The sequence below is a fragment of the Chrysochloris asiatica genome, unplaced genomic scaffold, assembly GCF_000296735.1.
Source record: "Chrysochloris asiatica unplaced genomic scaffold, ChrAsi1.0 scaffold00207, whole genome shotgun sequence".
Lineage (NCBI taxonomy): Eukaryota > Metazoa > Chordata > Mammalia > Afrosoricida > Chrysochloridae > Chrysochloris > Chrysochloris asiatica.
This window is the reverse complement of record NW_006408725.1, coordinates 3783276-3795383: the sequence shown is the minus strand read 5'-3', so window position 1 is coordinate 3795383 and position 12108 is coordinate 3783276. Positions and strand designations below refer to the sequence as shown.

The following is a 12108-nucleotide window of genomic DNA, read 5'->3' as shown; positions in this document are numbered from 1 at the left end:
TCGTAACCACTACGCTACCAGAGCTCCTTATAATTACTATAATACTTATTATATTGTATTTCAGAAATTATTATGTAACAATTTTAGGTATGGTGTTTACTTTAAGGTTATTAGGAGTCCTGATGTGGCACTGTAGGATAAGGACTGGACTGCAATCTCGGTTTGAACTGTGAGATGGGTGATTCAAATCCATCGGCTGCTCCTCAGAAATCCTATACCGGGTGGCTATGAGTTGAAACTGATTCAGTGGCACTAAACAACAACAAATAGTGCTGTTAAAGGTGTCATGAATGGTTATTACCAAAAATGCTTATCAGTTTTCAGAACGTATATTTGGGAAATGACAGAAAACAGAAAGTCCAGTTAGAAAAGGAATGTATCGTTTGCATAGATGGAGATAGCTGGGTCCAAGGGTAGAGATCTGAAAACATTTACTCGCTATGTGTCAAAATATAGCCCTTCTTCCTTATGGTCTGTATTTCTATCATTTGCCTGTATCAGAGGAAACAATTCCCAAAGTACCTTGCGTTGGGGGTAATTAGTGGAGGAGATGGAATTTTAGGAGCTGTTTTCTTTGTGGTGGTGGTGGGGGAGTGTATTCTAGATTTAGGATACCAAGGTAGAAATGACGGATTTGCCACATTTAAAGTACGTATTAATTGTATTTATTTTTAACTAGGGTCACACTAACTCCAGAATTTAACAGTTCTCAGTGCAATCAGTGCAGCACATTGTCTACGATGCTCCATACACAAAGTTCACTTTACAGGTTATCAACTAATGGCTTTAATTAACGAATGCTCTACACAATCTGTAATTAATAACAAAACAAAAAAAACCGGATTTCCCTCCACCCTGCATGAAATCTCAATCATGCAAACTAGTAAAACTATTCTCATCCTCAAGAGGGCGGTGGCAGGGAACCCTTTCCTATCGCACAAACCTAAATCAAACCAAAGCCTTCCTGCTACCAAGTGCGTCAGATTCGTTTAAGGGCCAGCGTCTCCTACTGAGCCTGCGCACACTGGTGCTGTCTGGCAGACGCATGCGCCTTGAGGCGGGCCTGGCAGAGGCTCCTCTTGGGCGGGTCTGGGCAGCTGCTGTGTTTTGGGAACCCAGGAGCTGTGGGAGGAGCCGGCGGCCTCACCGTGGTAACCGCAGCACCGCTGCCGCCCCGCCTTGCAGGCCCCAGGACTGTCATCGCCTTTAGGTGTGGGGGTACTTTGGCCACTGTCCCCGGAAATAGCCTTGCCTGCCTCCCTCAGATAACCCCATCTACCCCCCACGCCGCCGCCGTCGCCGCCATGCAAGGGGAGGACGCCAGATACCTCAAAAGGTGACGACTCCCCAAGGCTCTGTGCTGTTCTCCCCTCCGGGCCCTGGTGATGTTATTGGGTTGGCCAGGACATGTTTTTGAGCAAAGCTGGAAGGTTAGAAGTGAGGGTGGGAGGCTGGAAGGGAAGTCACTGAAAGGGAAAGGAACAGTTGAATCCAATGAAATAAGCAGGGCCTTTTGGAGGTGCAAGGATATTCTGAAGCCTTTTACCTGGCTAGGGAGCCATGACTGCACAGAGGGATGGTTTCCTTGCTACTCTGTTGGGAAAGGGGGCGGGGTAACTGCGTCCCCCAACCCGCTCTCAGTCCTGAATCTTCATTTTTCTCTAATAAGTCCCATTAAGGACACGAGCATGAAGTCTTCTGGTGCCACCTTGGGGTTACTGCCACGGGGTTCCCTTTGAAGAGGAAAAAAGTGGTGGCTTTCATTTTTACGGAGGTTGCACTGAGATGCTTTCTAACCTATTTTCTGCTTTCCTCATCCATTTCATCCATTTACCTGTCATGCAGACTGTACAATGCAATTTTTGTGGGAGATTCATAATTATCAATAGATTTGTTCCGAAGATTGACGTATAACAGGCCATAATTTGTTTAGTTTAAAAATAATTGTACTATGTTGGACTTATTTGACTTCTGTCAGAAATAAATTCATCCTGTTGAAAAGGTGCTTCTCACTGGACCAAGAGATAGCAATGATCTAACCGATCTTTCTCCATTTTTAGTTCAGTCCTTACTTCTGATTCAGTAAATATCCTGGGAAAATCACTTGTATTGTTTTCACACAGTACCCTCATCTGAAAATAGAGCAAATATTACCTATGAAAGATAGGAAGTCCAAGTGAGAAAATACTTTTAAAAGATAAAACATGCATGTAAGGTGTTGATGATATTTCATATCATTATATACTTTTACTGAATACATTTATCCTGGCTTGCAGGGTTCTTTCTGATGATCACAGAAAAATATTCCATGCATTAATAGACTTAACAGATTTTTAAAATTGTAATATGTATGTGTATGTATATAGACATATGATGGTGGTGGTGTGCGGTGGAGTCAGTTCGACTCATATCAACACTGCATAGAGTTTCCAAAGTTGTAAATCTTTATGGGAATAGAAAGCCTCATCTTTCTCCCATGGATCGGCTGGTAAGTTCGAACTGCTGACCTTGATGTCATAACCACAATGCTACCAGAGCTCCATATATGTATGTATGTATATAATATATATGTCTCACATATAGATACATATTTGTTGTCAAGATCCATGGAGTTGATTCCCACTAGTGACCTTGTATAGGGTTTCTGAGGGAGCAGAAAGCCTCATCTTTCTCCTTCAGTAAGGGTGGCATGCTTGAACTTCGGACCTTGTGGTTCATAATCTAGTGCTTATTGTATGGAGCCAATGTGCTCCCTTACATGTATGAATGTATATATAATCAACTTCAGTATCTTTGCAGGACTGAGGCATATATTATCTACCTTTCTCATTTATAGAACTATATCTGAAACTGACAGAAAAAACACACAAATATTTAATCATAACAAGTATATATATATAAAATCACTATTGGATTCCTAGCTGAGTTTCCCCTACATTGATGGATTAAAACACTTGATTAAAATATTTAGGCAGAAGATAAATTCTTACTCTTTCAACTTCAAATTCTAGATTGTTTTAGAGCAAAGGGCCTTTATTATAATATTACACAGTCTCTTGATTTTCATGTTTTTTTGTTTTTGTTTTTGTCTTGTACCAATATAGACCGTTAGGCAAACTGTGATTTGTAATTCTCAGTCTGTTGTTTAACTTTAAAACCGTATTATCCAAAGTTAAATAAATACGATTGAACTAGTTCTTGCTGCTTGAAAGTAAAGAAAGTCAGAAACTGGAAAGGCTGGTAAATACATTTCTCACCTAATTTTGACAATATTAAGAATAAAAAGTATGCATTGCTTCCATTCACATTAGCAGTATGCAGTAGATAGGCACTTTTACTTGCCTGATGGATAAAGCTTTATGATGTTTGGCTAAACCTTCCTTTTTTTTTTTCAACGTAAAACTCAGAACGATGTTTTTATTGCTTCACAGGATGAAATAATTACACTTATATTTCCATAAAATTGATAAAATCAGTAGTTTACATAGTTCATGTGAAATGTTCTTGTTATAACAACTTCAACAGAAATATATCAGCACATGTGCGATTTCTAGAAAATATAGCTGTTCCTCTGTGTTCTACATGACAGCCATACTTTTGGAGGACTTCTAGATAAGAGTAGGGTGATGGTGGTGGTGGTGGTATGCGGTGACGTCAGTTTCGACTCATAGTGACCCGGAATAGGATTTCCAAAGCTGTCAATCTTTACAGGAGCAGAAAGCCTCATCTTTCTCCCGCAGAACAGCTGATTTCAAACTGCTGACCTGAGGTTCGCAGCCTGATTCATAACCACTACACCACCAGAGCTCCTTGCAGCCCCATGCAATTCAGAGGGATTCAGGTGCTCCACAGAGTTTTTTAATGGCTGTTATCTTTTGAAAGTATTTCACCAGAGTTTTTTCTTCCAAGGTGTCTCTGGGTAGTAGTCAAGTGCTTAATAATTTGTGTCACTCAAGATCGTATAAAAACAGCATGTTTTATTCTCTGAATTCTTCAAAAGTTATTGACAATATAAAGTTGACATAAACACCAATATTTCTGAACTTCTAGCAGAATGAACTACAGAAGTAATCTCAAAGACCTTAATAATAAGGATGTGGTGCTGTGGGTTAATGCGCCAGACTGCAAAGCCATTTGAACTCCAAGGTTGGTGGTTCAAGCTCACCAGCTGCTCCTCAAAAACCCTATACAGGGCAGGGTCGCTATGGGTCAAAATTGAATCGATGGCAGTTAACAACAACAATAATAAGGATCCCTGGTAGCTTAGTATAAACCTTCCATTTTAATTATTGATTCTTTGTTATTGTTATGTGCCATAGAGTCGGTTCCGACTCATAGCCACCCTGCATAGGGTTTCCGAGGCTGTAAATGTACGGGAACAGGACGCCTCATCTTCTCCTGCAGAACAGCTAGTAGTTTCGAACTGCTGACCATGAGATTTGTTACATATTCTCTTTTGGAATAATGTTGGCTTTTCCGTTTATATTAAGACAACTGTATGCTTTTTATCTAATGATTCTCTCCAATTTTAATTAACTAAGAAACCTCTAGTCTCTTTATATATGTCTCTATGTGTAATACTTATATATGTTTACATGTATAATAGATTATAGAATAGCAAATCTTGGTTTTCAGTTTTTATTCTACCAATGAGTGTTTTGGTTCATTCTAAAAACCAAAAGCTAAACCTCTTGCGTGGGGTTACCAGAGTTGGCTGACTCAACTTTCAGTTAACAACAGACTAGTTTATGGCTTTTTGTTCTTGTTGTTAAGTGCCATTAAGTGAATTCCAAATCAGCAACCCATTGTACAGCAGAATGAAACAGTGCCCGGTCTTGCACCATCCTCAAAATTCACATTCCAATCATGAGTAATTATTAACACAGTTTAATTGCATGTTTGATCAACATTAGAATGAAGATGTTAATTATAGAATTCTTTAATTTCATTATTACTGACTTTAGGAGTTGGTGTGTAAATTTGAAGAATAGTGGTATTAATTGGTCTTCCTTGTGGCCGTATGGATATTACCACAGACAGCATGGTACAGTACTTCAAGAAAATTCTTGAAATGTTCTTTTTGACAGTGAATGCAATGCCATTCCTCTTTGTCATTCCTACTATAGTGAACCATATGCTTATTTGATTCAAAATGGCCAATACCAGTCCATTCTCGCTCACTATTTCCTAGGATGTCAATCTTTATGCATTGCATTTGATTTTTGACAACTTCCAATTTTCCTAGGCCCATAATTCTTACAGTCCATGGTTCAGTTTTTAATGGATGTTTGCAGCTGGTTCTCCTATCTGCAAATGAAGGTCCTGAAAGCTTTACTCCATTCATGTCATTATAGTCAACTCTACTTTGATGAGGCATCTCTTCTGCAGTTGTATTTTAAGGGCCTTCCAACCTGAGAGGCTTATCTTCTGGCGCTGTATCTGACAACATTCTACTCATAGTCCTAGTATTTTCATATTCTGGAACTATATCTGACAATGTTCTGCTGCTATTCACAAGATTTTTAATAGTTAAACATTCAGAAGTAATCTGTCTCTCCTTCCTAATCTATCTAGTCTGGGAGCCCCACTGACACCTGTCCACTGTGGATGACCCTGATGGTATTTAAAATACGGGTGGCATAGCTACTAGCATCACAGCAATACATAAGTCACCATAGTATGACAAACTGACATAGATTAAGAAGGATATTTATCTGTAGGTTTCTTTTTTAGTGATGTCTTTGCCTGGTTTTAGTGTCAGGGTTATGCTTATTTCATAAAGTGAATTTGGGAGTTTTTCATCCTTTTCTATATACTGTAATAGTTTGAGAAAAATTATTGTCAGCTCTTTTCTGAATGTTTGGGAGAATTCGCCAGTAAAGCCATTTTGGACCAGACTTCTTGCTATTGGTAGTTTTTTACTGACCTGATCATTAGTCTTTATTAGTTTAAGTAGGTTATATATGTCTAGAAAGTTGTCAGTTTCTCCTAGTTTTTTCTAATTTGTTGGCGTACAGTTCTTCATAGTATTCTGTTATTATTCTTTTTATTATCATTGGTGTGTGTGATTATTGCTATAAATTGCACTATTAGTGCTGTTACGTTGTTTCCATTCTTGTTTGATTCAAGGAGTTTTTAAATTTTTATCTATTGTTGTTGTTGTGATATGTCATCAAGTCAGTTCTCACACATAGCAACCCTGTATAGGGTTCCCAAGAAGCAACTGGGGAGCTTAAACTGCTGATCTTTCAGTTCAAACCCAGTAGTTTTTAAGCAAGGTGTTGCTCAATTTCCATGTATTTGATTTTTTTCCTTTAAATTCCTGTTGATTTCTAATTTTACAGTGTTGTGATCTGAGAAGATACTTTGTAGCATTTTGACATTTTAAATTTTATTGAGCTTTGCTTTCTGGCCTAATATATAATCTATCTTTGAGAATGTTTCATGTATACTGGGAAAGAATGCTATTGCTTTGCTGTTGGGTTGAGTGCTCTATATGTGTCTGTGAGATCATTTGTTGATTGTGTTGTGCAGTTCTTCTGTGTCTTTGTTGAATTTCTTTCAAGTTGTTCTGTCTTTCGTCAAAAGTGATGTTCTTGAAGCAGTGACACCAGAGTTGGAGGCAGAGATGGGGACAGTGAGAGAGGGAGCATCTGAGGACTCTAGTCATGGAAAAAGAGGGACTGAGAGCTGGCGGCCAGGAGGCAGAGTTGCAGAATGTGCCCTTTGGTGGCTTAAATTATTAAATTTGCCTTAGTGTTTAAAAACAAAACAAAACAGCTAAAATGAATAGAGAGAAATACTGTTAACTGATGGTACATGGAGGGTATTATAATCATTGTAATGAAACAAGGTGTATGATATGTTGAATGTAAAACTGATTATCTGCCCTGGAAACTTTCACTCAATTCATAATAAAAACTTAAAAAAAAAAAAAAAAAAAAGTGATATACTAAAATCTTTTACTGTTATTTTAGAGTTGTCTATTTCTTTTTTCGGTTCTATTAGAATTTGATTTATATATTTTGAGGCTCTTAAGGAGCACAGATATATATTATGGTTATGTCCACTTGTTCATTTTCTTGAATACATTTTCATTAAATACCTCTATATTTTTATTGAAGTATTTAAAATAAAGCAAATATGTAAAACTGAAAACACATGGAGAACCAAACATATCAACTTATATTGAAGACAACTACAAAGCAATAAGAGGGAATAGTGTAATTAGGTAACTTCCAAAGGATGAGGGTGTCAGATAGATTTCAAAATAAAACAAACTTTTAAACTGGGGAAGAAATTAATAAATTACAGGGTAACCTCAAAGAAAAGTAGCCCATCATATCAAAATAAAGGGTTAATGTGCTGGACTGCAAAGTCAGTTTGAAATGCAAGATAGGGAGTTTAAGCTCACCAGTTGCTCATCAGAAACCCTATAGAGTGTCATTATGAGTCAGAACCAACTCCATGGCACTTTACAACAACAAATGCTTATTTTGAGTTTTGAGTGGTGATGTCATATATGTTAAACTCAGGTTGTTGTCTGGCTGGTTCTCAGTCCAAAGAACACCCTTTAGTATTTTTTTGTAAGGTTGATGTGGTTATTATAAATTCCTTTAATCTTTGTTTATCTGGTAACACCCTAATTTTGCCTTCATATTTGAGGGACAGTCTTGCTGGGTATATGATTCTTGGTTGGTAATTTTTTTCTTTCAGTGGTTCATGTATGTCTTGCCATTGTACTCTTTTGTCTGTATGGTTTCTTTTGAGAAATAAGAACTTAGTCTTATTGGTTCTCCTTTGTAGATCCTTTTGTTTTTCCTAGTCTACTCTCAAGATTCTTTCCTTTGGTTTTGTACAGTTTGATTATGATATGTCTTGATGATTTTCTTTTGGGCTGTATCCTGTTTAGTGTTCATTGAACTTCTTGAATCTTTACTTTCTTGTCTTTCATGATGGTACAGAAGTTTTCTTCTAACAACTCTTCGATAATTTCCATCATGCTTTTCTTTATCTCTTTCTGTTCTGAAATTCTGATCACCCATAAACTTCTTCATGTTATTCCATTTTAATTTTAAGTTTTTCTTTAGATTTTCTTTCCCTCTGATTACTCTTCTAGCATACTAGTGTTAAGAGACTTATCTAGCTCACTAATTCGAGCTTCTAGTAATTCAAATCTACCCTTTGCTCTTTCAATGTATTGTCCATTTTTGAAATCTCAGTATTAATCTTCTGGTTGTTTATTTGCAAGTTTGTGTTGTTTCAAATTTTTTCATTTGTTTTGTCTGTTCTTGTAATGTTTCCTGAATTCTTCTAAAAAATTTTTTCTGTTGTCTTCTTGCTTTTCTTGTTGTTTCTTTCAATCCATTGAAGTTACCTAAATATCATTTTTTTCACATTGTTCCAAACGTTTCTTCTTCAGCAACATTTTTAGCTCTGCATCTTGGTTATTGTTTGAGTAACTCTGCCATATTTCTTCCTGTGAATTGAAATTGTCTTTTGCCTATCAGGCATTGTGGTATTGTTGCATTTGTATTTAATTAGTGATTGCATGTTGTTGAGCTTTCAGTAGTTATGATTAGAGAATTAAGCATTTGTATTGTTCTTCATTCTCCATAACTGCAGTTCGGTTCAGGGTGAGTTTGGCTGGTCTTAGCTGACTATCATTGATGAGGTGGTATAGGACTCTTACTCAATGGATGGAGTTGCAAGAGATATGGTTTTGACTTAACTATATGGACATGGTTACTGTCTCCCATTGGGTGGGGCAAAGTGAGAAAACACAAATAGGGAAGCAAAACAAATAAGCAAACTACAGTCAGAAAATAAAATAATAAAGGAGAAAACGGGGGGGGGGGACAAAAGGAAAAAGGAAAACACTAAACAATCTAGGGAGAAGGAAGTTAGAAAGACTTGAGAATAGTAAAGAAAAATCAAGAGGGGGCAAAAAGAAGAGAAGGGAAAGAAGCAACAACAAAAAAGTGGAGACAGAAAGGATTAAAAAACAAGGTAAGGGAAAGACAGGAGGAAGAAGAAAGAATAAACAGACAGAAACAATGAAAAGAAAGAATAAAAGAAACAGAACAGATTCCGGATCCAGCAAGGAGAAAATGCTGGGGACTCCTGCCAGCCAAGAATTTCACTAGATGGGTAGGGAAGAGATGAGACTATAGAGTTCTAGATGAAGTTTCAGTAGGCCTGGGTGTTGTCTGTGTTCAGGACACCGAATCCGGAAGCTGTTTTTACAGGCCCTTAAAGTAGTTGTGGCGCTGTGGGTTAATGCGCCAGACAGCAAAGTTGTTTGAACTGTAACGTCGGCGGTTCAAGCTCACCAGCTGCTCCTTGGAAACCCTATACAGGGTCACTATGAGTCAGAAGCGACTCAATGGCACTTAACAACAACAACAAAGTAGTTGGGTTCAATGTCTGGTAAGATCAGAGTGGTGCTAAGGATAGGGTGTCTGGTTATAAGAACTCCTGCTAGTCTAGGACTGGATTGTTAGTCCTGCAAGTTCTCTAGATATGGAGCAAAGCCTGTCTGAATCCAGGTGCCAAGATGGTGATACCTTTGCCCACCTTACGCTGGTATGGCTCACAACTGTGACTCATTGCTTTCTCTTGCAGAGAAGGAGCTATGCTGGGAGTGGACAAGGATGGGGATGGACCATACCTCTGGTCACCAGAGGAGATGGGGAGCTAGAAAAAGTCATACTGTTCCCATTATCAGTCACTGGTGTGCATCTGCACTGCCAGGCTTCCATTTGCCTCCAAAGCTGTTGGCAAAAGCTCAAGATGGCCGCATTACATATGGCCAGCAGACTGTTCACTAGTCTATCTCGTTCCTTCGCAGCCCCAGCTCAGCTCTCCTCCATCAAGTATTCAATCCACTTCTTTGTCCTTTACTCAGAAACTCAGGGTTCCATTATTACCATGTGTTTCTGTTTCATTTGGTCTGACATACGTTTGTTGTAGAGGGTCTGTGTAACATGTCTGCTAGGTCCGACATCTAGCCGGAAGTTCTGTACCTAGAGTGTTACACCCACATTCTACTAAATGTTCAGGGACCAGATGATGCCAATTTTCACAACTCTTTCCCCCTCTCCCCAACAACTTTTCTAGGAAATATAGAAAGACAAAAGGTGTCCTAACTCATTTTAGGATTTTAGAATAATCTCTATATGAAGAACAGAAAAGGACATTATTAGAATGGAAAATTGCAGGCCATTATAGTGTGGCACCCTCGGTTAAGCAGTTGACCTCAAAGTCAGTTTGAACAACAAGGTCGGTGGTTCAAACTCAGCAGCTTTTCCTCAGAAACCCTGTACACAGGCTCTATGAGTCAGAACTGACTCCATGGCACTTAATAACCACCACTACAACAATCTTTGATGTACAAGAATGCAAACTTAACCTAACAGTATATTAAAATACAGCATTATCCACTTGTGTTTATCCCAGGAATATGAGTGTGGTTTAATGTATTTAATGAGTTTAATTCAGTACATTATTAGATTGAAGGACAACATATGGTCATCCAGTGGATGGAGAAAACATTGATGATATTTAATGTACACTTATAATTTAAAAAAGAAAAAAATCAAACAAAAGCCTCAAAAAATAAACAAAATCCTCAAACTAGGAATAAGAGAATTATAATTTAAACATAATTAATGAGGAAATTTTTTAACCTTTGCCTTTGTCAAAAATTAATCAAGGGTGTCCATTATAACCATCTCAGTGTTTATAAGATGCAGGGTAGAAAGATAAGAAAATTAAAAGGTATACAGAAATTTAAAAGTGAAGAAATTATTTAAAACTATAAAAAATTACCGCCGCCACCACCATATAATTTAAAAGTGTCAAGCACATTTTCTAGATGTAATATCTATCTGTATACCCCCCACACTCAAATAATGTGTTTTTTTTTGTTTTGTTTTTGTTTTATATTCTAGTTGTTAGAAAGTTAACAAAACCAAATAACATATAAGGTATGTTGGTATTGTTGTTAAGTGCCATCCAGTCAGTTCTGACTCAGCATCCCTATATAGGATTTCCAAGGAGTGACTAGTGGATTTGAACTATTGACCTTGTGGTTAGCATTCCAGTGCTTATCCTACAGCGCCCCACCAGGAATACATTTAACAAAAGATGAGACCCTTTTAGAAGAATTCATACAATTTCATTGCAAGAAATTTAAAATATACATCTATATGCCATCTTCATGGATAGATTCTGTAATTAATCTATAAATTCGTGATAGTCCAGTCGAAATCCTAGTAGGCATTTAACTGACTTTCACACGTGATGCAAAAATTTTAAGTGGAAAAACAAAGATCTAGAATGCCAAGAAAACTCTGAAGAAGAGCCAGTTGGGAGGTGGGATAATTCCCTTAATAAATATCAGGACATCTTGAGTGAAATTGAGTCTTTGGTATGACTATAAGAATAATTTAAAAGACAAACTGAATAAAACTTTAAAAGCCTAGAAACAGAGCCTGATGTAGATTGCAGATTAGTGATGATTCAGTAGCTGCTGCTGCTGTAGACTGTCAAGTTGGTTCCGATCAGGAAGTTCCTGTACAGGGTTTGGGTTTGGGAGCCTGTAAATAATTACAGGAACAGACAGTATCATCATTCTCCTGCTGTGCAATCTCAGCTGGTGGATTCGAACTGCTGGCCTTGCAGTTAACAGCTGAGTGCATAAACAACTATACTACAGGGATTCATTAAGTTAGGTTCAATGAATTCAATATATTAGGTTTTATTTCCAAATTTAGGTCGTATTGTAAAAGTGCGTTGTAAAGACAATAGAATGTGTTATACATAGTAAGAATAAGTACTATTTCATGAAACATTTGTTTCATTTCTTTTGAGGAGCAGGGAGGGTGGTAACTGGTTTCAGATGCAAAATGTACTTTTCTGTGAATTCTGCTCACCCCAAAATAGAAAAAGTTGAAAGGACACTGTTAATAGTGCTTACACAGTTGTTTATTTCTGTAGGCAAATGTTTCAGTTGTGTTTTTTTTTTTTTTCTTAAATGTTTTATTGTGAATTATGTGATAGTTTACATGGGAGAACATTAGTTTTACATTCATTCTATCTTATATC

At 37.4% G+C, this 12108-nt stretch overlaps 1 protein-coding gene across 2 annotated transcripts in view; it reads left to right on the top strand.

Annotated features, from left to right (window-relative positions):
* Positions 1 to 1043: 1043 nt before the first annotated feature.
* The window catches only part of KIFAP3 (kinesin-associated protein 3), a 239440-nt gene continuing 228375 nt past the window's right edge, over positions 1044 to 12108 (top strand). For both annotated transcript variants that reach the window (XM_006872636.1, XM_006872635.1), the window contains exon 1: positions 1044 to 1336. In XM_006872636.1, coding sequence (XP_006872698.1) covers positions 1305 to 1336 — 32 coding nt within the window. In that variant the 5' untranslated portion in view covers positions 1044 to 1304. The remainder of the gene's footprint in view (positions 1337 to 12108) is intronic.